The sequence below is a fragment of the Drechmeria coniospora genome, chromosome 01 (genome assembly GCF_001625195.1).
Source record: "Drechmeria coniospora strain ARSEF 6962 chromosome 01, whole genome shotgun sequence".
NCBI lineage: Eukaryota > Fungi > Ascomycota > Sordariomycetes > Hypocreales > Ophiocordycipitaceae > Drechmeria > Drechmeria coniospora.
Window position 1 is genome coordinate 5,347,668 of NC_054389.1, and position 23,019 is coordinate 5,370,686.

At 59.2% G+C, this 23,019-nt stretch overlaps 5 protein-coding genes across 5 annotated transcripts; 3 read left to right on the forward strand and 2 right to left on the reverse strand.

Moving 5' to 3' along the window:
* Positions 1-6,104: 6,104 nt before the first annotated feature.
* DCS_01339 (uncharacterized protein) lies at positions 6,105-6,836 on the forward strand (the record flags this gene model as incomplete). The annotated part of the gene is made up of 1 exon (XM_040798672.1): positions 6,105-6,836. One exon carries the CDS (start codon positions 6,105-6,107, stop codon positions 6,834-6,836), a length of 732 nt encoding a protein of 243 aa, XP_040659555.1.
* A 3,297-nt stretch (positions 6,837-10,133) lies between these two features.
* Positions 10,134-11,094, forward strand: DCS_01340 (RTA1 like protein family; the record flags this gene model as incomplete). Its single annotated transcript, XM_040798673.1, has 2 exons — positions 10,134-10,428; positions 10,490-11,094. 2 exons carry the CDS (start codon positions 10,134-10,136, stop codon positions 11,092-11,094), a joined length of 900 nt encoding a protein of 299 aa, XP_040659556.1.
* Positions 11,095-12,991: 1,897 nt separating this feature from the next.
* Positions 12,992-14,109, forward strand: DCS_01341 (uncharacterized protein; the record flags this gene model as incomplete). The annotated part of the gene is made up of 3 exons (XM_040798674.1): positions 12,992-13,339; positions 13,415-13,582; positions 13,642-14,109. 3 exons carry the CDS (start codon positions 12,992-12,994, stop codon positions 14,107-14,109), a joined length of 984 nt encoding a protein of 327 aa, XP_040659557.1.
* A 467-nt stretch (positions 14,110-14,576) lies between these two features.
* On the reverse strand, positions 14,577-16,143 carry DCS_01342 (uncharacterized protein; the record flags this gene model as incomplete). Its single annotated transcript, XM_040798675.1, has 2 exons — positions 14,577-15,997; positions 16,086-16,143. The coding sequence occupies 2 exons, from the start codon at positions 16,141-16,143 to the stop codon at positions 14,577-14,579; spliced, it is 1,479 nt and encodes a 492-aa protein (XP_040659558.1).
* Positions 16,144-17,553: 1,410 nt separating this feature from the next.
* DCS_01343 (uncharacterized protein) lies at positions 17,554-22,336 on the reverse strand (the record flags this gene model as incomplete). Its single annotated transcript, XM_040798676.1, has 4 exons — positions 17,554-18,867; positions 18,932-21,856; positions 21,966-22,068; positions 22,143-22,336. 4 exons carry the CDS (start codon positions 22,334-22,336, stop codon positions 17,554-17,556), a joined length of 4,536 nt encoding a protein of 1,511 aa, XP_040659559.1.
* Between the last annotated feature and the right edge of the window lie 683 nt (positions 22,337-23,019).

Below are 23,019 nucleotides of genomic sequence, written 5' to 3' on the forward strand. Positions count from 1 at the left end.
TTTCTTCTGAACAGAACGGAGGGAGCGAGAGGTTGTGGTCCGTGGTTGGGTGGATGGATGTTGGATGGCAGGAACCAATCCAGAACAGCTTACATAAGGCGCGAGCATGGCCCTGCTTGCACCTCATACTGACGGTACTGCAAGTACACCTACATACAGTGCACGTCCGTACTACATGACTGGCATTCGGCGACAACGGAAGCGCTCCTCTACATGTAATATTTGGAGCGTTGAAGAAGGAAGGGGATGGCTTCATTCTCGGAAGCCTGGCACATGTAGATATACATTGCCTGTTCTGAGGACTTTTTTTTTTTTTTTTTTTTTTTTACAGATTTGATGATTCGATCGTTCGGTATGATTTGCTTTTGTGCTGTAGAAGCGGGAGATGTTCGGGCAATTTAGCATCAGTCCATGCAAGTACTCCGTATAGTATGTGTGTGCTCCGTACGGAGTACTCTGTACGCACTCTATGATGTACAGTACAGTACTTACAGTACGTAGGTAGTTAGTACAGAGTACTCCGTACACATCCACCCACCCACTGCAGGTGTACTCCGAACGGTACAAGCAATAATACAGTGCATGCGTACGGAGTACGGAGTACTGAGTATTATTCCAGTATCACTCTGAGCTCCGTACTTAAGTACAACGTACAAAGTAGGTGTACTTGCAGTACTGTAAGTACTAGGTATGCATGTGCCTTCCCTAGGACCCGCACAAATGCGCCTGGCTCATGGCTCGTAATAATAACAAGGCAAGCTGGTGGTAATATGCTGTGCACGGTACGGAGGACACCTAATAATATCAAGGATGCTCCCATTCCAGCTACCTAGCCACGGAGCAACTGTACGCTTACGGCGAACGGCGAACGGAGAACGGAGAAAAGCCCCCCCAAAACGGCGGCATGCTTTCGCAACGCGCCGATATTTGCTCTCGCAGTATTCCGTACTGTAGGTGCGATTACGAAAGGAGCTCTCGTAACAGCTGGGTACATCTGCAACCGCTCTGTGCTCCGTACACCTGCCAATAACGAACAGGATATTCCACAAACTGAACAGCGACAGGTCATTTTCAAAACCCACTTATCTTTTGAAAGGTACGGAGTCTCGCAGGAATAAAGGTTTGAGCGAGGGGAGTTTAAATGTGCATACACATGTGCTTTTCGGCGTGAGCACGTGTGAGTGATCTGCCAACGTTACCATCAACATGGCTATGGCTGTATTTTTGGACCCAGGTCGTCGGACGGGACAGACATGGACCTAGGTGGGTAATGCTAGCTATCTACGTACTTACGCAGCTCGCTTGGAGCGCTGAGCGCCATGTTTACTTTCCTAGTACTACAGTGAATCTCCAGTTTCCTCGAGGCACATACGCAGAATAACTGCCTACCACAAGGCTACGAGATAATTTTGCAACAAGTTAAGGATGGCCTAGGAGATAGCGGCGGGATTGGCTACATGTACCCATCCATATTCAATGCATCAGTAGCAGCAAGGTAGGAGTGCTCCGACGGCGCGTGGAGAGTCCATGCATGCATATTCGCCTGTGGAACTGGGCCTCATCTCATTTCTTTTTGCTCGAAAGGGATGAAGGGAAAGTACCTACTACGAATAGGTGGGATGCCGCTAGCAAGCCGTGAGTCGCCGGGCGACGATTCTCGAAGTTCAACGTTGCACTTCAGTGGGATTGCAGAAGGACTATTAGTGGCCTCCACCCGAGTTTGTTTCAGGCGATACAGTCAGCAACCACCAAATTGGTACCTGAGAGCGAGCGCTCCGTCGCGCTTCAATGCTACCTAGGTGTTTGGCAGTCGGGAATTTTGTCCTGTCAGCTCCATGGCAGGTATGGAGAACACAAGCAGCTATTACGGAGTACACCACGAGCAGTTGTACCAAGTCAGCAAGTACACTACTAACGCACACCACACATGGCATGTTCGGGCACATGCTCCAGTGCTGCAATGAATCAACCCAATGCACATGCATTTAGAGTACATGTGCTCACGCGGCCACTTGTACCCGCACGAATGCTGCTCGAATCAGTTTCCCACACTCTTGTAGGGAGGGGTAAGGAAGTACACATACTTGCACATGTAGACTTGGCCAGTACAAAGGTTCCGTGAGCTGGGCAGATCCGGAATATTTTAGTTCTCCGACAGGTGTCAGGCTCCGTTCGTCGCCCTCCCCACAACACGGAATCGTAACCAGGTATCCATCCTTGACGGCGGGTAAAACATGGCGGTCGAGGCACACAGCGCACGGGCGAGTCGTGGAAGCCAGCCGTTTCGAGACCCTCTGCAATCCGTGCCCTCCCCCGACCTGTCTGTGCCCTCCCTCGTGCCCCAGCGGCACTCCTGCGTTTTGCGCTTCACCGGCCTCGCATCATTTTTGTTTCATTTTACAAGGGTAGCTTGGCCTTTGGCTCGGTTGGGCCACAAGTCTCGGGGTTGCAACGCTGGGGCAGCACCTGACGGACATGGCCAACGAATCCAACTTTGCGTCCTGCTTTCGCGTCTGGCAGCTGGCATTTGCACTTGGCCACGGTCAATTGGATGATGATCTCCAACGCATGTAACCCTGCAACGCCGATTCTCCAGCGAATCGCACGAGGCTCCAGTCCACATGGAGTACGGAGTATTGTGTCGAGTAATACCGAGCAAGTAATATTAAATGTCGGCGTACTGAAACGACGTAGTCAAGGACATCCTGAAAATGCTTAGTGCTGGCGCACAGTATTACGTTAGTACTCCGTACTTACTTACGGGGGACTACAGTAGGAACCAATACCTAGGGTACAAGTACGGAGCGCAAGTACTGTACGCAACTTGTAGTACCTCCCGTTACTAGCAATACGAAGGCAATACAGTAGGTAAGTAAACATTGCAGGACAAGTACGCCGTATTTCCTCGGTACTTATGTATTGGTCGTATGGTACTAATTAAAGTCAGTATACTGCGTGATTGGTACTAGTACTATTATTGCTGTTATCACGGAGTAGGCAGCTCGCAAGAAATGTACGATGCTTGCAGTACAAGGACTTGTAAGTATTAGGTGTACAGTATACAGTAATATCTGCACATGTACTGTACTCCAAAAGTACTCCGTACTGACTCTGTACTCCGCAATGTTCCTACTTGGCTTTGTTGTTTCCTCAAATTGCTCGTCGACCCCTCCAAGTAAGATCAGGTACTGACTCGGAAAGACAGAGATACATAAACAACGCGCTCACGTTCACCCATGGCCGACCGCCGAACGGAGGCTGCAGCTTCTCAAATGAAAGGGATTGTTTTTGCACCGCCCAACCAGGCAGGTGCCGATTTCCTCTCATGAATGATGATACGGCGGCCGACATGCGAGGCACGGGACAGGCAGGGGGGAAGCCTCATCCATTGGTCTCGAGTTCCGAACACATGACAGCAATTTGTGCTACTACAAGCACGAACTTGGTCTGCCGCTTGCCGCTTGCAAGCATGCTGTATTAATACGGAGTACTGACCACCACACCTAATTTCTCGTGCGGGCCAGCGATGGTGCGGATTTGTTCCTGCATTGGCGTCTAGAAGGAGCAGTGCCAGAATGCAGCGGCCAATCCGAACGGGCATTGCGCAATGGCAGCCACCGCAGCGCCTTCGTCAATAGGTCGTTGTGCTAGGCAGCTTAGCCAGACGACGGACGGACGGACGCGGACAGACGCGAGGGCGGCGGCTGCTACGTTTGCTGCGGTGACCGAGGACAGGCAGCAGCACCACCCCCGATGGCGCCGTCAAACATGGCCGTCCAATCAGCGCTCTTGTCGCCGTTTCAACCTCTCGCTAACATCTGCCACGTTTTGACGACGTGGCCACGAGCCAAAGTTGGACGGATGGCGGCACTGATGAAGGTTCTAGAGCTGTGCATGCGCTGCACGTGGGTGCAGTTGTGCTAGTTGCACGTACCATGCACCTTTGAGAGTGATGCTACATGCAAGTAACCCGTACTTTGTAAGCATGGCGAATTACGACAATACTACGGAGTACGGACTACTCCGTACTACCTACCTATTACTAGTACAGTGCTCCGCACACTTTTTCGCAGGTTGGTACTAGGCAAACTCGGAAGCACGTACAGTGCAAGCACAGTAGGTGCACATGCTTACGGTACGTGACGGCGGGCAAGATCAGTCAAAAAGTCAAACATTTGAACGGCCGTCGGTCGGCAGATGATGATGATGCCACGGCCTTTCCCCAGCTTTCCCGGCGGACGGGGACATGCACAGCCCGTCGAAAACGCGTTAGCAGGACGGGCCGACACACAGCAGCACATGTTCGTACACAGGGCCACGGCAAAGGCGGGAGGCACCCGAATCGTATGTCGGCTGCGCCATTGGCCCAGGGCTTAGCACGACGTGAAAGAGGGTGTTGTACGGAGCACTCCGAACAGCAGCACCCAGGTGATGATGGGCACGAACAGTAATAGCGGCAGCTGGTCGTCGACGCAGGCGCATCTCAAATCCCAGCGGGAGGACGATGGACGCAGGCGTAGGTGCGCCATTAGCTAGTGCGAGAGTTGCGCCAGAAGAGGTACCGGTACATGTCGAACACTTAATTTCCTGCCACAATGCTGCTGTCGAAGCGAGTACCTCCCTGGTTCAGTGTACACATGCGACCGTGCGCATGAATGGTGTCCATACGGAGAGGGCACTACGTCCACGGTGCGGCACGGCGTGCGAGCCCATGGATCCGTACAGTGCGCAGGGAATCGCCCTATCCACCTCCTTGCGCACCTGGACTTGCATGTGTTTGCTTGCACACATGCAAGCCGTGCTTCAAGCCGTTCTTTCTCCGTGATCATGCGCCATGTCCCGGTGCGGCCGTCTTCAGCCGCCACTGCCGTGGCTGTCGAACAGCTGCGCAGACAGGCAGGCAGGTGTGGCTAACGACTCGTAGCTCTGCGCTGGTCGTGATGGCGCCTGTGGCTGCGCACTCGCCGTGGCGGCCTGACCGACAAGGCCGACGGACAGTTCGATCAAACACGCCCCCAAACAAGCCTCCAAACAAGCCATCAAACAAGCCATCAAACAAAGTCGTCGTCCAAACCTCGTTGTGTTCCTCTCTCCTCCCCAAGCCGCCTTTCGAGTAGGTGCGCACCATGACGAAGGTCGTCGTACGGCGGCAGCAGTACAGGGCCGGTGTACACGATACTCGAATCTTTGGACAGACACCACGCAAGTAAGTACAGAGTGGAAGGCGTGGACCGTGGACCGTGGACTTGCTGGACGTGCAATAATAATTACGCGCTCCATGCTCTCACCTAGTTGTACTCCGTACACCTAGTTGTATTACAGCATTCCCTGCCGAGTACGAGGACGAGGACGAAGGAGGAGAGCATCCCCGATCGCCCCGTCGAACCAAGCCGCTTCCCTCCGGCAGGAAGATGCAGACGAGATTGAGATGGCCGCTCCCTGGCCAACCACGACGGGTTGCCGGGCATGGCCCCACGAGCGGTGCACCTCTGGGGCACTGAATCGGCGGACGAGATGGAAATTGGCCCGCCTGGATGCTGCCTCGCAAGGATGGCGACTGTGCGAGACGTCGACGGCACCCAATCACCAATTTGCCAGCGTCATGCGTCTGCGGCACAGTGCCCCGGCGACTCGATCGCCGCCCGTCTCCCCCCCCCTCCGTGGGCCCCCTCTCCACCCCAAGAATCGCGCCGGCCAAGTCAAGCGGGCAGGGGGGGCGGCGGAGGGGGGGGGGGGAGGGGGATGCGCTGGTGCTAAGCGCCGACCCATCGAAGCCTCCACCACCAACGTGTGCAACTACTTCCTCCCGACCCCTGGTGTAGTGCTTCCCATGAAAAGTCGGCTGCCATGTAATTTCCGATTCGGTAGAAACGACGGCGACGGCGTTGGGTATTAATATCTACTGTTCCCTCCCCCCCTTCTTCCTCTCCTTCCTTTCTTCTCTCAGCCACTTTCACTCTGCTGTTCTTGACTCGACTTTTGACTTCGGTCGTCCATTCTTTGAATACAACCTCCCACGAGCTTACGCTTCTATACATTCATTCCACTTACATCACATCACATTTTTGTTCTCCACGAACTCAAACAATCACAAACCAATCAAGATGCGTTTCTCCACCGTCGCTCTCATGGCCGTCGCCGCCGAGGCTAGCAACTTCACCACCACCACCGACTACTCGACGCAGCTGGTGACGGTCACCGCCTGCGCCGACGACGTCACCGACTGCCCCGTCTCCAAGACCACGAGCGTGTCGAGCAGCGCCGTGCCCATGACCACGTCGATCAAGTACGAGACCAAGATCCACACCGTCACCTCGTGCCCCGAGACGGTCACGGACTGCCCTGCCCGCAGCACCATGGTCTCGACCGAGACGATTGCCACCTACACCACCGTCTGCCCCGTCGCCTCCGTCTCCCCCTCGTCCGTGCCCAGGCCCAACTACTCCAACAGCACGATGCCGTCGGGCCACGGTCCCTGCGGTGGCAAGCCTTGCCCTCCCTCTCCCGTTGCTCCTGCCGAGCCCAAGAAATCCAACCTCAACACCGGTGCTGCCCTGCCCACGTCCGAGTCTGCCTGCCCCAGCTTCAGCGTCACGTCGGTCACCAAGACCTACACCACCGTTCTCTCGTCGGTCGAGGTCTCGACCATCGCGGTCCCGTGCCCGACCGAGACGGAGGTTGTCGCTCCCATCGGCACAGCCTCGCCTTCCGCCCCCGTCAGCAACAAGACCGCCCCCGGAGTTGGCAACGCCCCCCTCACGGCTGGCGCTTCCTCCTTCGCCGGCTCGGCTCTCTTCGCCGTCGCTGCCGGTCTTGCCGCGTTTGTCCTTGCTTAAATTCTTCTATTTTCTCAACGACTTCGGGATGTGTAAGGGCTGGCTGGCCCACGGCAGCATTTTATGACAAAAAGCATTTTATCACTTCAGGACTTCTGAGGACATGTACAGAGAGTTGAACCGATGCCTGGCTATCGACGCTTGTTTGACGGTATATAAACAGGGGGTTTCACACATGTACTTTCTTTATTCTTTTTAATCTTTTCATGACGAACGGTCATTCGGGCGAGGCGAACCCTGGAAGGGATCCCAACCCGACTGTCTGGCTCTTATTTTTTTGACCCAAATTTCGCGTCTTGCCTCCGTCTGCCGTGCCCATTGTGACGCCAACAGCGTGCCGCGTCTGGTGGTGGGCGAGGGTGGTAATGGCCCCCTCCGAAGGTGGTCGTCCTTGTCGGTGATGGGCTGTGTGGGGGTTGACCAGGCTCCACGCAACACGGCAGGGGTTCGGGCCTGGAAGCTGGCGGTTTCAGCCTTTTGCTGGTGGGCAAATCGGAAGCGGATGATCGGAGGGATCTTGGCGGGGATCTTGGACAAGCTGTCTATTGCTTGGCGAACCAAATTAGTCGACACCCCGTCGAGAACTTGTGCGCGCAAGTACCGAGTACTTTGGCGGTGCAAGTTTTGGCAACGCACCTTGGGCACATGGCTTTGTACCTGTACTCTGGCATCGAAGCAACCGACTAAATAAAATGGTCCATCGGACACACGCAGTGCTTGGGTGATGGCGGGGCGAATCATGCCAAAATATGGCACCACACGCCTAGGACGGATACAGTCATGGCCGTGGACGCTAAGCCGCAAAGCACCGACGAGCAGTTCGAGCATGTGGTGGTGGCTGTGCTTGTACTAGGCAAAATCTGCAGCCGTGATTGAATGCGTGCATCGTGGTGCGCATATCCTCCGCCGCCGCCGTCTTTCCAGAACCCATCGATGCATGAGGTTCTAAGAGGAGAAGAAAAAAATGCCATGCCAACGCTCACTGTCGCAAGACGATGCCGTGCCGAGGGCATGGAACGCGCTCATCGGCTGAGGCGTACCGCGGTGCATGGTTTGATCCCTAGGAAACTGCAGCCCCCTGCGAGATTGCTTGTTCAAGGAGGCGAGCGATCATGCATCATGGCCATCATCACCACCAGCACCATCATCCTCATCATGGCATCGTCCCGTCTGCGAAAGGTAGCCGGCGACGGAACGACGGATTGACAGGCACACTGTGGACCACCGGCCCGCCGCTGAGGATCCGGCAGATGACGGCCAACAGTGCTTGATTTGAGCCATGACGAGTCTGTCTGTCTTGCCAATGCTCCGTGCGCGTACTCTGAACATGTGCTGCCTTGACTATGGCCCTCCGTGGCAGGTCGGTGCTGTCAGCGGCACCTGTTGGTGCACATACTCTCGGCTGCCGCTGCGCTGTTGGTTACTAGCATGCGCGGAGTCGGCGCGATAGAAAACCGTTGGCTCCGACGGAAGCGGCGGTGCTGGGACTCGTCTGACGTTGCTGACGAATACGAACGTACATACTGATTACTTGGACAATTCAAACAGCGTAGCCGTGCGGTTGGCACAGCACAGCTCGCATGGCCAGCCCCTTCAGCCTCTCCGAGCGTTCCGTGCCAAGTTTCTCTATTCCCTTCTGTTTCGGCACCCGTATTGAACATGGTCCGGTTCGTCAAGGTCGGTGGTGTTGGCGCAGCTGAGGAGTCTGTGCGACTGTTCCAGCCTTTGCCTCCGGCAGTGGCGGTGGGGGAGCGGATGGTGACTGGAGGGAAGATGGAGGGTGTCGATGGAGGGTGGTCGGTGCTCGAGCAGGAATCAATGACTGCCCCCGTGATCTTCGTCGTCGTCGCCGTCGTCGAACTGTCGAGCGATGCCGTAGAACGATGAGCACCTGAAAATTCACTGGCGAGTACCGATGCTCGCACCTTGGCACCCTCGTCTCTCATCATCAGGTTGGCCGTCAGATCGAGACGAGAATAACGGGCAAGTGCGCCTCGGCGCGCTCCCCTTGCTCGTCGAGTGCTATCCACTACGTCATTGTTCGCGTCCCTTACAGTACTTGTACATGGTATACCGTATTACCCGGAACATGTAAAAAAAGGATACCAAGTATTAAGTAAAGTACAGAGTACGCAGAGTACAGTACGTATACAACTGCGAGACGCGTACTCTGTACTCTGTACTCTGTACTCCGTACTCTAGTTGTATTCCGTACAGTAATAATACAAGTACTCCGTACTCGGTAATGATGGCACATGCCCATCCGACTCAACAGGTAGTAACGTCGTACCTGGCCTGAGTGGGTGGGTGCCTTCCTTGGTTGGCGCTACCATTATTACACTACACGCAAGTACAGCAAGTATACCGGCAGCCGCCAATACTGGGTGTGAATGTTCATCGAGCTGATGCCATCATCGCATTTCCCATGCAACGGCGTCGAAGCAACGAACGCGTGCCCGCATCCTCAACCGCATCACCCCTCTCCTCGTGCTGCGCTTGATCCGCCATCGGGCGGGCCTCGCCGGGCTTGCGGGAGTTGCAGGCGTAGCCGTCATGGCAGTCGCCGCCCAAGACTTTGGGAGCCGTCGCCCAGGACGTTCTGCGATGGCAACAATGCGATGATGGCATCCGCCGACCATGGCATCGTTCCAGGCACGCACACGTCATGGACGGAAGAATAACACTCGTCTTACAGGTAATTTGGCAGGGAACCCGCTGCGCTAACGTGGCGTTGGCCCCCTGCGAAAAAGTCACGGCCCCGATGGCGTTGCGTGAGCGCAAGGTGTGGGCTCGAATCGATGTTCAAAAGCGGAAAACGCCATGACGCCCTGGAGTCATCAAGGTCCGAGAGGGCTCAGCCTAGCGGCCGCTCAAGGCAGAAATCCCCTCCCTCGCCATTCGTCGAGGCACGGAAGCATGTGCGTATTTGAAGAGACGGAAGCCCGCCGTCTATCTGAACATTTGTGCTGGTCAATTGTGTCAACAAAGACAACACACGGCCGTCGTCACAGGCGAGGGCATTTCCATTGACATCGACGTTCCCCTTGGCGTCGACATTCCCCTTGATATCGACTGCCCATTGGCATCGACGTTCCCATTGGCATCTACATCCCCGTCGACATCCCAATTGACATCGACATCTCCCTTGGCACCAGCATCCCCGTCGGCGCCGACGCCCCATCTCCACCTCCATCTCCCTTGGCATCGGCGTCCCCCCGTTGGCATCGGCCGGCCGCCTGCTACTCGGCCGCTCCGGCATCTCCAAGCACACGCCGCACACGCCGCACACGCCTCATCATGTCGGTCCCTCCCGGCGTCGAGACCTTCGGGCCCGACTCCCCCTGCACCCTTGACACCTGCCCCGTCGAGTGGAGCATCTACGGGTACCGGCCGTCGCTCGCCGCCAACGTCACTTTCCTCGTCCTCTTCGCCCTCGTCGGCCTCGTCCACATCTATCTCGGCTGCCGGTGGAGGAGCTGGGGCTTCATGGTCGGCATGATCCTCGGCTGCCTGAGCGAGATCATCGGCTACGCCGGCCGCATCATGCTCTGGAGCAACCCGTTTTCCTTTGTCGGCTTCATGATCCAAATCAGTGCGCGCCCTCGCGTCCTCCCCTTCCCCTCCCCAGAGTGCGCCGTCTGACCGTGGTCCAGTTTGCCTCACCATCGCTCCCGTCTTCTTCACCGCCTCCATCTACGTCACCCTCTCCAAGGCCATCATGTACTTCGGGCCCGACCTGTCGCGCTTCAAGCCCCAGCTCTTCTACTGGATCTTCATCCCCTTCGACATCGTCTGCCTCATCCTGCAGGCGACGGGCGGCGCCATGTCGACCAACTCGGACGGCCAGGACAACACGGGCGTCGACATCTCCATGGCCGGCCTCGCGCTGCAGGTCATCGTCCTGACGGCCTTTGTCGTCTGCTTCGCCGATTACATGATCCGCTACTGGCGCTCCGGCCGCACGGCCGCCTTCACCTGGCGCATCAAGGCATTCTTCGCCGGCCTCTCGGTCGCCATCACCTTGATCCTCGCCCGTTGCGCCTACCGCGTCGCCGAGCTGCGCGACGGCTACCGCGGCGAGCTGATCAAGGAGGAGGTCCCCTTCATCATCCTCGAGGGCGTCTTCATCGTCCTCGCCTCCATGGCCCTCTTCTTCGGCCACCCCGGGTTGGTCTTCAAGCGCGACGAGCCGGCCAAGGCCGACAACGAGAGCGGCGGGGGCACGCCCGAGCAGAAGCAGGAGGTTTCCACAAGCTGATGTGCCGTCGGCGGAACCGGTTCGCGCTGCCCGGGAAACCGTGCATGGACGTGGACGGACGGACGAACATGAAGGGACCGCCAGCGCCACACCAAGTGTACGTGTACGGAGTACTTACTTGCGACTATATCCATGCAAGCATACGCGTGTACATGCTTGTATGCACATGTTGCATGCCATGTGTACCGCGTGCACGTGTGCCGTGCGAGCACCCTTGGCTCATCCTCCGTGGGTGGCGGCGGGAAATACAGCTGTAGGCACACGGGTTCATGTCATCTAATACCTGCCGATGCTCGATGCGTCGCTCGTCCCGCACGGTAGACTGGCCATGGAGCGGGAGACTACCCGCCGTCGAGGTCGTTGTGCTTTGATTCTCCTGGAGGTCAACGAAAGCCTTGGGTGGGTCAATTCGATCGATCAAGATCCATTCCAGCATCGCCGTCCATAAAAACACCATGGTCCCTTGTGCGAAGGCAAGAAGACAAGGCGACTCGACTCGCTCGTCGGTACCTGAAATGCCATCGGATCATGGCTGCGAGTGCAAGCAACCCTGGTGCCGTGTCGATGGCCGATGATGCACCGCACGGTCGCTGTGGCGGACTCTTCAGCGTGTCTGTCCGCAGCGGCAGCGCGCCCCGCATGCCCGACGGCAGCGCTAAAATCGAAGCCGTGGTCTGTCTGGCGTGCAAGCCGAGGGCGGTGGACGTTCCCAACGTCTGCGACACCTGCTGGCGAGTACTTGTACTTACTCCCTGCGCCTTGGTTACTGCGGGCGTGCTTGTACACCTACTTACAGTACATGCACGTTCATTTGCCCAGCGAGGACGCGGGATGCATGCATCTGCAAGTACTTGTACATCAACACCGTGCTCTGTTAGTAGTATGGTACGGCACTGCACAACAACAAGGAGGAGAATGTGCTGTCCGCTTGTGTACTTGGATGCATCTGAAGGTGTGCATCTACGGTGCACATGAAGGCCTCTGCACCTAGACCTGGCTCTGCACTTCGTTACGCCCACCGTACATCTGTGCCATCTGTGCGTCCGGAGGGAACAGAGCAGTGGACGGTGGCTATCGTACCTTTACCTACATTAGTATCTGCCTGTACCTACAGTACTTACATGCAGTACATGTATGTTCGTGCACATATTACTCAAGTACAGTACGGAGTACAATACTTGCAAGTACTGTAGACGTACAACTACTGTACGTACTTACAGCATGTACATGTACTGTACTGTAGCCTGAAGGCACCAAACATTGCTGCTCATCGGCGCGTTCTCCAGCCGGTGGAGACGCAATCTGGGACGCCTGTGGAGCTCCGTTCCTGGTTGAGCGTACGGCAGACTACGCTGTCGGAAGTACATGTACATGTCCATGTGCATCGCTCCGCCACCTGATGCTGCTCTTTCGGGTACCTGTACATCATCATGATAATGCACCACCAGCAGGTACACACTTACCCACTGGCGCGTCTTCCTTCGCCTTGACTTCCTGCCTCTCGTGATTCTCTGGAAGCTCGACTGCACACCCACGACACCCTTCTCCCGCCATCATCTTCCTTTCTCTCTGTCCCTTTCTCTCACTGCCGCTCGAACAGGCAGCCGATCGCTGGTCGGGAATTTTTGCCACAAGAGCACACGCATCTCGCCTTTCCTGTCATACCAAACCACGGGGAGCAGCGCGCGACGTGGGTGCTTGTACCCGTGCCAGCGCCTGTGCCTGTGCCTGTGCCTGAGGCTGTACCACCACCACCACCGCTGCTGACCACCACCATCACCGCACATCACGACCGGCACACCCTCCGGCTCCGCGCGCGACAGCGTCTTGACCGCACCTGCGCCTTCTTCGCCCGCTCCAAAATCCTCCACTTTCTGAGTTCGCGAGAGGAGCCGTCATGGACGCTCAACACTCGGCCGCGGCCTCCATCGCCTCGCCTGCCAAGAAACGCGCACCCCTCGCCCCGCTAGACGCGAACGCGATGTCGGCCTCGCCCGTCCCCGTTGGCAAGGACGGCACCACACTCCACCGCAAGAGCGCAACGCCTACCGGCAATCCCCTAAAGCTTGCTGCTGCCGTCTGCCTGTCCACCTCGAAGCGGCCTGCCGTCACGGACGCGGTTGGCAGTCCAAAGGCCAAGAAGGCTTGCTTGGAACGTGACGAGGTTTGGATGATCCCTCCCCCCCCCCTCCCCCACCCTCCTCGCTCGACGTATCCTCACTATCCTCGCCCTACCCTCGCCCACGTCCGTTGTTGCAGCAGGACGGCCGCCGCGGTCGGTCGTAGGACATTAGGCTAACCGTCGTGCCATGCGTTGCAGGACGGCCAGCAGCGGTCATCACGCTCCCACAGCCCCGATTCCGTCTCCGTCTTCGACACCTCCGCCGGGGATGCTTCCTGGGTCACCACAACGTCGGAGCCCGATATCCTCGACAGACCCGCCCTCCGCCTTCCGAGGCCCGGCCTGACGAGGGAGCAGGCGCGCGAGGTCCGTCTGCCCTCCTCCACCACGGGCTGACGCCGCTGACGAACCTCCCGCGGGTCCAGAAAGCAGAGATTCTGCGGCTACGGCTAGGGCTCGCTAGCTACAAGGTCCGCACCGGACAGGTCGCCGTTCCGCTCGCCGACCTGCTTCCCCGACCTCTCCCGTCGCCCCGCCCTGCCGTTCGCCTACAGAGTCCGTCTGCCACATCCGCCGGCGAGGCCCGAGCCCGCTCCTATGCTAGTTTCGACGCTCGCAATGACGCATCCGCCGCTTCGCCGAACGCGCCGGACACAATCGACGATGCCCGAATATCTACAAGCATGATGGAGCATGGCGAACTGGAGCCGGCCGCCGGCCGAGCACAGGATCAGGAGGAGCACGGGAAGGAGAGTGAAAGTGAGCCCGCACGACGGGTCAGCGGTGGCCAAGATGACTCCGACGCCCACCCTCCCGCGACGACCAATAACGCCCTAAGAAGCGGTGCCGCGAGCGGCCTGCTGAGCCTCGCGAGAGCCATCGGTGGCTCATGATGCGACGCCTCACGCCGGCCCATCCTGCCTTCGAATTGCCTGCGCTTCTCTTTTCTTCGTTCTTGTTTTGCCAACTATGCCGACCTATCTTGACGTGAGGAAGCACATGACTATGGGCGTACGTGGCGTTATCGGCTGCCGTCTGTCTGGCCATTTCGTAGCCAAACGTGGACGCATCGTATGGGAACTTGGGAATATATGATGCCTTTTTGTTTTGAAACAATGCCTGCCTACGGGGCTCCTGCTGCCTCATTCACCCGATCCGTCGACCTTGGCCGTTGCATGACGGGCCTGCCTGCACACATGCCAGTACGTCAAGTCGTGCAAACATCAATGTGATACATGTCCCAGAGTCGCCTCCTAAACATCAGAGTCGCTCGCACCACGAAGCATGACAAACTTCCACGGTCGTCATGTGGCACCCAAATCGGCGTCCGGACAAACCGTACTGGGCACGCGCCACCGGCCTAGTCGACCAAAATCTTGGCCTCCAGTTGGCCGTAGCTGGCGAAGAACTCGTCAAAGAGCTTCACGGCATGATCGACATCGGCCGTGCCGCCCGTTTCGCGGATGCTGTGCATGCTCAGCTGCGGGTTTCCCAGGTCGAGCGTACGCATTCCCAGCTTGGCGGCGAGCCCGGGCCCGATGGTGCTGCCGCAGGGCGAGTCGTTGCGGACGACGAAGAGCTGGAGCGGCACCCCGGCGGCGCGGGCGCACTCCTGGACCAGGACGATGCCCGGCGAGTTGGTCGCGTAGCGCTGGTTCGCGTTGACCTTGATGACGGTGCCCTTGTTCATCGCCGGCTGATGCGAGGGCTCGTACTTGCCGGCGTAGTTGGGGTGCACGGCGTGCGCCATGTCGGCCGAGACAAGGAACGAGCGCGAAAGCGACTGCTCGTACGCCGTCGACTCCTCGCCCTCATGGCCGACGGCCTCGTAGCCACCTTCGCTCGACTCGTCCCGGTGTCCGGGCAGGACCGACAGCCGGCGAAGGACCGACGGCAGCAGGTTCGACATGGCGCCCTGGGCCGACGTGGAGCCAATCTCCTCGTGGTCGAAGCAGACCGTCATTCGAATCGTCTCGTCGTCGTCAAGCGAGGCGCTGTCGCTGACGGAAGAGATGAGACCCATGACGGAGCAGTACGTCATGCCGAGGTTATCGAGACGGGGGGAAAAGATGAGCTCGTCGTGGATGCCGCCGATGCAGGCCTGCTGGGTGTCGTAGAGCACGAGCTCGAAGTCGACAATAGCGCCGACCTCGACCTTGAGCTCGCCGGAGAGAACATCGAGCAGGGCGGGGTGGTGGCGCTCCGTCATGCGCTCGAGGGGGCGAAAGTCCTCGACCGAGCCGGCGTCTGCCTCCTCCTCCTCCTCCGTCTTGGTGCCCTTGTTCAGCTCCGCGGCCGCGAGGCCGGCGATGGGGAACAGCTCCGTCTCCTTGTTGGGGTCGAAGCTGTTCTGCCGGTGCAGGTGGATGGCGAGCGTGGGGATCCGCAGCAGCGGCTTGTCGACCTTGACGAGCTTCTGGACAAAGTCGTCACCGTCGCGTACGAGAACGCGGCCGGCGATGCTCAGATCACGGTCGAACCAGGAGTGCCAGATGCCGCCGCCGTACGTCTCGACGCCGACCTGGAGGTAACCGACATTGGACTTTTTGGACACCGGTTTGACGCGCAGGCATGGCGAGTCCGTGTGGGCACCGACGATGGCGACGGGGTTTCCGGGGCGCCACTTGCGGCCGATGGCAAAGGCAACGATGGATGAGCCGTTGCGGGTGAGGTAGTATTTCCCCCCTGCTTGGAGCTTCGACGCCCACGAGTCGCGCTCCTTGATGAGGGTGAAGCCGGCCTTTTCGAAGCGCTCGGCGGCAGACCTCGTGGCGTGGTAGGCTGCAGCTGCATGTCAGCCGCCATCGTGGTGATGAAAGGCGTCGACCCTATCCGCCAACGGCACGGGCACGGGTGACGTGTGACGTACGGGTGGGAGAGGCATTGACAAAGCTGACAAAGTCGACGGCCGCTCTCGGGGGTGCCATGATGGGCGACGAGGTGGAGAGGTACGACGAGAGCTTGACGGGTTGAACGACAGCTCCGGAGCACGCAATCGAAATCCGCGGTGACGTGCGCGCGAGCATGAAAGGGGCACTGAGAGGGGAAGAAGGACCGAGGGGAGGGAAGAGGGGAGAGAAGAGGAGAAAGGGGCCAGGATGGAGAGGGCTGGGTTACGTCGTTGTCAGTGTGGGGATGAAGTTGTGGTTGAGGTTCACGCCAGTACTTGTGATGTAGTCGTGATGGTACATGTACCTCTGCTGTGTACAGTAAGTACTTGCCTCAATCTGCATATGCCCACGTATCTACTTGAGAGCAAGGTACCGCTGGGTATTCGCATACTGGGTGTACATGTACATGTATAGTAAGCGTATAAGTACTTGCGGCATTACGGTGTACTGTACGGAGTACGGAGTATTAGTCGTAATTACTTACAGTACTTGCACAGTGTCGCGAAGTATTACGTGCACTTTAGAATAAGTATACTTACCTGGTTGTACGGAGTACTTCGTAATTACTTCGTACTCCGTACTTGTACAAGTACTCCGCGTATCCTTACAAGTACCACTACTTTGTACAGGTAGTACTTGGTACGGGGTACTCCGTATTTCGTGTTCGGTTACGGCGTGGGGGCGGGGGCGGCAGGACCAGTGTGGCAGGTGCTGAAGCGGCCTACTATCTGCCCCGTGGGCCATCGCAGCGGCCCCTCGGTTCCACGGTGGGGGCAGCTCGCAGCAATGTAGGCACCTGCAACTTTACTCCTTACAGAGGGCATCCGCAAATTTACTGCTTACTACAGCGGCACCCATCCAGGCACTTGACCAAGGGGTGGTAACCGAGGGCATCTCCAAACCCATGGAACACTCACTCACGCGCTTCGGTGCATTCGCTTGAAATGGGGGGAAATTCATTCCAGAAAAGCACAAATACAACTCGTTTCAACCACTATCTAGACTATCATCTAGAAGCCGAATGCTGGCTGGACGCCGTTGGCAATGGAAACCCAAAATCAAACGCATCATTAATCCCCGGTACATTATTCACGGCCCACCAACAAACACCACCTCCGTCTCGTCTGCGTTGTCCACACAAAGGCATGCATGCACAGAACTGAACTGTTCGCCATGCCCGAACCGTTCACCCTTTTCACCACCCTCCCCCAGACGTATCCTTGGTCTCACTCATCCATTCTCTGCTCTTCCTCCTCCATCCGTGCTGTCCATCAATTTTGTGTCGTCAGTCAAACTTGGGTATATATCCTGGCGGCGCTCAAGTCAAATGGGCGTTGACAGGGAAAAAGCATGCAAAGGAAAAAAACTGTAGAGCGCCAAAACGTATTCGCACAACCGCCATCGTCCACTGCGCACTACTTCGGCAGGCTCGGACAGGTCACCTCCTCAATTGTCCCAGCCCAGCGAGAGCCCCGAGGGCGGTTCCATGAGCACGAGCGGATCGAGCGTCTCCTCCCCGCCGGACGCCTTCGCGGCCGCGTTCTCGTCCAGCTTCGTCGTGTCGAGACCGATCAAGACGTCCGAGTCGAAGGACTCGTAGTTGTACCAGTAGAGATCGATGTCGAGTGCCGCACCCTCGGAGATGTCGCTGTTGGGTTCACTCGAGCCACCGTCCTTGCTCGACTCGGGCGTGTCCTTGGGCGTGAGGGACCGGTACATGTTGGCCTCGCTGACAATGTTCGGGAGGCCAATGCCCTTCTCCCAGCCCAGGTGGGCGATGAAGACCTGAGGATCGATGGTGCAGCCCGCCCAGGGGTTCGCTTGAGCCGACGACGCCGCCGAGTCGCTTGCCTTTTCGTCGCCGCGCTGCTTGGATCCGGGCGTTTCCGTCTTCGATGCGGCCGCGCTTCCGGACCTCTTCATGGCCGGCGTCGGGCCCTGCTTCGACGTCGCCCTGCTCATCGCCGTCGACGCCTCGGCCGGCTTCGGCGTCGCCTTAGGGCTGCCGTCGAGCTCCAGGCCCAAGGCAAGCGCCAAGTTTTCCTTGACAAACTTCAGGGGGTCCTCCTGCGGCTTGACGTGCTCCTCCTGGATGTGCTGCTTCAGCGCCTGGTCGTTGGGGAAGACGAGCGTCGACGTGGCGCATTCGGCATCCTTGCAGGTGAACACCGGCTTCGGAGGCTCCGCCCGCTGCGCTTCGGGAGACGCGTTCTTGACCATGGTGGGCGAGGGCGTCGCGCCCGGCGGCGTTTGGCCGGGCTGCTGTCCCGCAAGCTTCTGCTTCTTCCGCGCCGGCGGCAGCTGAAGGTTCATGTCCTTTGGCTTGCCGATGTAACTTGGGTTTCCGTGAGGCGACGTCGCGCCAAAGGCAAACGGCGGCTGCGACGCCGCCGCCGCCGCCGCCGCCGTCGGCGCCTGGCCTGCCTTGGCCGTCGTCCTTTGCTGGTTCATCTTGTTGATCGCCTGCGAGTTCTTCTCCAGGTTGGCTGCGTTCAGGGGAACCGGCTTCCCCTGCTGGCCAGCCTGCGGCGGGCGCTGCTGGCCACCGCCGCCCTGGGGCTGCGTCGTCGCCTGAGGAGGCTGCTGCGCCTGGCCGGCGGGTTTCAGCATCCCGTTCTTCAGCATGCTCGCCGCGAGGTCCTTGGCCATGCTTTCGAGCACGGCGCGGGCTTGGTCAATCTCCGACGATCGAATGCTGAACTTGTCCTTTAGGGCTTTCATCGTCTCGCTATCGGAAAACTGCTTCATGATCCGCAATCGCTGCATTCAAGGTTAGCCAAGGATGGGGTTCAAAACAGCTGCCGCCGTGTCGGATACCACCTACAGTTCGGAAAAACATCCTGGCCCGCACATCATCCCCGGTTAGGGAGTACCACTTAGTGAGCCCGCGGCTGACCTTGTGCATGTCGAGGGCGATTCGTCTGAGCTTGGCGGCCGTCTCGTTGTGCTCCTGCTGCGACATCGGGATGTCCGGCATGTCTTGACCTTGATGGCTCTTCGATTCCTCCGTGCTGAACTGCTTCAGGCGAGCGAGAGCCTCTCCGCCGGCCAATTGCTGCATGAGGCTGGCAGCCTGCTGGCCCTGGCCGGCCAATTGCATCTTGGAATACTGCTCGTACTTGGCCCGTCGCTCCGGGTTCAGCTGGGCGACCTGCTGAGGGTTGAGGGACGCGAATCCCTTGGAGCCTTGCTGCTGACCAGGTTGCGGCGCCGGTCCCGCACCGGGCGCGTTCGCGGCCGCGGGAGACTCTTGCCCAGCATCGTCGCTGTTTTGTCGCTTGAGACTGCCCTTTGCCGGCTGCGGTCGGTTGTTGCGTGCCTGCTCAGCAGCCTGGCCTTGCGGCTGCTTCTGACCACCAGCCAACGTCATGGAGGCGTTCGGCGCCGCCTTGGCTTGTTGTTGCGGCGTGCGGTTCTGCTGCTGTGGCAACGGCGTCGGCTGCATCTGCATGGAGCCTTGCGGAATGCCGGACGCCTGGCTCTGTGCCTGCGCTTGCGCCTGTGCCTGTGCCTGAGCCTGTGCCTGTGCCTGCGCTTGCGCCTGAGCCTGAGCCTGTGCCTGTGCCTGGGCCTGTGCCTGTGCCTGGGCCTGAGCCTGGGCCTGAGCCTGGGCCTGAGCCTGTGCTTGTGCCTGCGCTTGCGCCTGGGCCTGGGCCTGGGCCTGGGCCTGGGCCTGGGCCTGCTGCTGCTGCTGCTGCGCCCTCATCTGCTGCTGCTGCGTTTGTTGCATCCACTGGTTCCGCTTCATCTGCAAAACCATGGCTCGGAGCTGCTCGTCAGGCACGTTTGCCAACGCCGGCTTCTGGCTGCGGATCTGCATGAGTTCCTGGGGCGTGACCTGGAGCAGATTGGGGGGCGGATTGCCGACTGGCCGTTGCATTCCCATCTGCTGCTGATTCGGTATCTGGCCAGGCATTCCCGCCGCCGCCGGGTTCATGGCCACGTTTTGGCCGGCCGTCTGCGGCTGGGCCCCGGCTCGCCTCTGCATCATGATCTGGAATTGCTTCTGCTGAAGGGCGCCGAGCTGGCTCCGGACGGTCTGAGGGAGACTGTTATTCTGACTCAGCCATAACTTCAGGTCCCTCCACTTCTTGACGTCGACCGGCAGCTGGCCAATTTGGTTGTGCACTTGAGGCGGCAGATCCATCTGGTCCATCATTGCCTGGGCGCCCTGGGCGGGAATTCGTGGCATCTGCATCTGTTGCTGCTGCTGCTGTTGCTGCTGCTGCTGCTGCAGCGACAGACCTCCGTTGGCGGCCGGGCCGCTTGGCTGCTGCGCCTGCATGCCCAGGGGGCCCTGGGCGCCGGCCATGTTCATGTTCATCGGGCCGCCGAACTGGTTCTGCGGCCGGTTCTGCTGGTTCATCTGACTCATGGCCATCTGCTCCTGCCGCTGGGCTTGCCATCGACGCATGACCTCGCCGAGTTTCTCCGGAGGCAGGCCGTGAAGCGACTGCTGCTGCTCTGGCGTCATGCTGGCCAGCATCGCCTGAAAGGCTTGGTTGTTGGGCCGTTGGATGCCTTGGTTGAAGCGTTGATCCCCAAACTGTATGCTGTTCTGGCCCATGCCCTGAGCACCCATGCCGTTTATCGCGCTCGGGGGGCGGGATACGGGCGTGTTCAGGGTGTTCATCGCCGGGCTCTGCGAGGGAGGGACGCCGGCGGTCATTCCGTTGGCGCCCTGCATCTGCGTCATCTGGAGCTGGGCCTGGGACTGCTGGGCCTGGTTCATCTTCATCTGCTGGAGGTTGACGCCCTGCTGCATCTGCTGCGGAGTTTGCTGCATCTGCTGACGCGGGGTTTGATTCTGACCCTGCTGACCGGGGATGTTCTGGTTTCCGGGCTGGGGAGTGCCGTTTCGAGCGCCGGCATTGCTGGCCGGCACGACCATCTGGCCAGCCTGCTGGGCCATGAGGCCAGTCATCTGCTGATCCTTGATGCTGTCCATGTTGGGAGCAAACTGCGAGAAGTCGTTTGGCTGCCCGGCGCCCGCGCCCATCATGCCTTGGCGTTGTTGCAAAGACTGTTGGCTATGCTGCTGCTGCATCATGGCGGCCTGGGTGGCGTTCTGACCCTGCGGCCCTCCTTGCTGCTGCTGCTGCTGCTGTTGCTGCTGCTGCAGGCGATTCATGTTGTTCTTGAGCGCGTGGAACGCCTGGGTCTGAAAGAACCAGAGTAGGGGGTCTTTCCCCTGGGCCTGAAACTCGGCAAGCTGCTGCGGCGGCAACTTCTGCTGCAGATTCACGCGCAGCTGCGCCTTCTGTTGTTCGTTGGTCTGGACCATCATCTTGGAGGCCAACTCCATGACCTTGGCCTTGTCCGCCTGGGCAAGCCTGGCCATCTCTGCGGCGATCTGCTGCGGTCGGATCTGAGGCACGGCCATCGGCTGCTGGTTCTGACCCAGGGCTCCGCGGCCGGCCTGCATTCCCATGCCCATGCCCATGCCCCCCATGGCCCCCATGCCCATGGCACCCATGGCACCCATGCCCATGGGCTGCGGTTGCTGCTGAAGGCCGTGCTGCGGGATCTGGGAGGCTGGCATCTGGTGCTGCAGGTGCTGGAACCCCTGCTGAGCGGCCGGGGCCATGCCCCGACCCATCTGGGCTTGCATGTTCATCATGGCCTGGGCCTGGGCGGCCTGGGCGGCTTGGGCCTGGACGTTTAAGCTGTTCTGGAGGTGCGGCTCGTTGGCCTGTCGCTTCTTGAAGAACTCCATCGTTTTGTTGGTCATGGATTGCTCGTAGGCTTCCTAAGATGAAGGTTAGAGAGAGGAAGGCGACAGGACGGAAGGATGGAGGAGGCATCTAGGCAGACGCCGCAGGGCCAGGTGGAGCCGAGGGGTGGTGGGTGGGACATACTTTGCTAGGGGACTTGTGGTACACCTCGCGCTCAAAGTTGCAGGCAAAGTCGGCGCCGCGCATCTGATCGATTCCGTTGTGGGCCAAGGCAAGGTTCGTGATGCTGTTCTGGTTAGCAAGCCTTGTCCTCTCCCGTGCTCGGACGGCGTGGGCGACGAGGGCAGGTGGGCGACGTACAGGTCCATGGTTTTCCCCAGACGATCGTTGATGCTGACGCCGGCGTGCCAGCCGATGCCGTTGGCTGGTTGCGCGGTCTGAATAAGGTTGTTGTAGACATAATGCTGCATCTGCTGGGCAGAAGCCTTGCGCGCCTGTTGCGGCACGCCCATCTGGCCGATGGGCGTCATGTGCGGCGGCAAGTTGGCGGCCATGGCCGCGTGAGACGGGCGGACAGGACGCTACCCTCGCTCGGTGAGGTGTCCCGGCCAGACGTCGAAGATGAGGCGGCGGCCGACGGGGAACGGCGTGCACGGTGGGAGGAGGGCGGAGGGAGTGGACGGGTCGAGCCAGGCGCGGACGGCCGGACGAGTCGGGGGGGGGGGGGGGGGGGGGGAGACGGGGCGGCGTGCTTATTCTCGACGGCAAGCAAGACAATGGCGGGCAGCGGTCGTCGGCGCGTGTCCGGCGTGTGTAAAAATGTGCAGACGGCTCAGCTGCGCGGGGTGGCGGTGTCCATGGATGCTTGCGGCCAGTGTAGATGGGATGAAAGGCTGAACGAAGGCGAGGAGGTACCGAGCACGCGAGGGACGTCCAGGCGGAAAGGATGCAAAGGAATCGGCGGACGGCGCAGGGTGCAGAGTTGGCCCCGTTGGCAGGTCGGGCGGGAGCGAGGAGTCGTGGGTGGGATGGATCGCTGCTTGCAAGACGCGGAACGACCTGCGGTGCGGTGCGGTGCGGTGCGGGTGAGAAATGCAGGTGAAACAACGTGTGCGATGGTTTTCGGTCGTCCAAGGCGCCGACGGCAGAGGTTCGAGGAGGACGACGCGATCGATATCCCGACAGCGGCAGCCTCCGGCACGGAGGATCAATCGAGGGCGGGAGAGGTTGCGGAGGT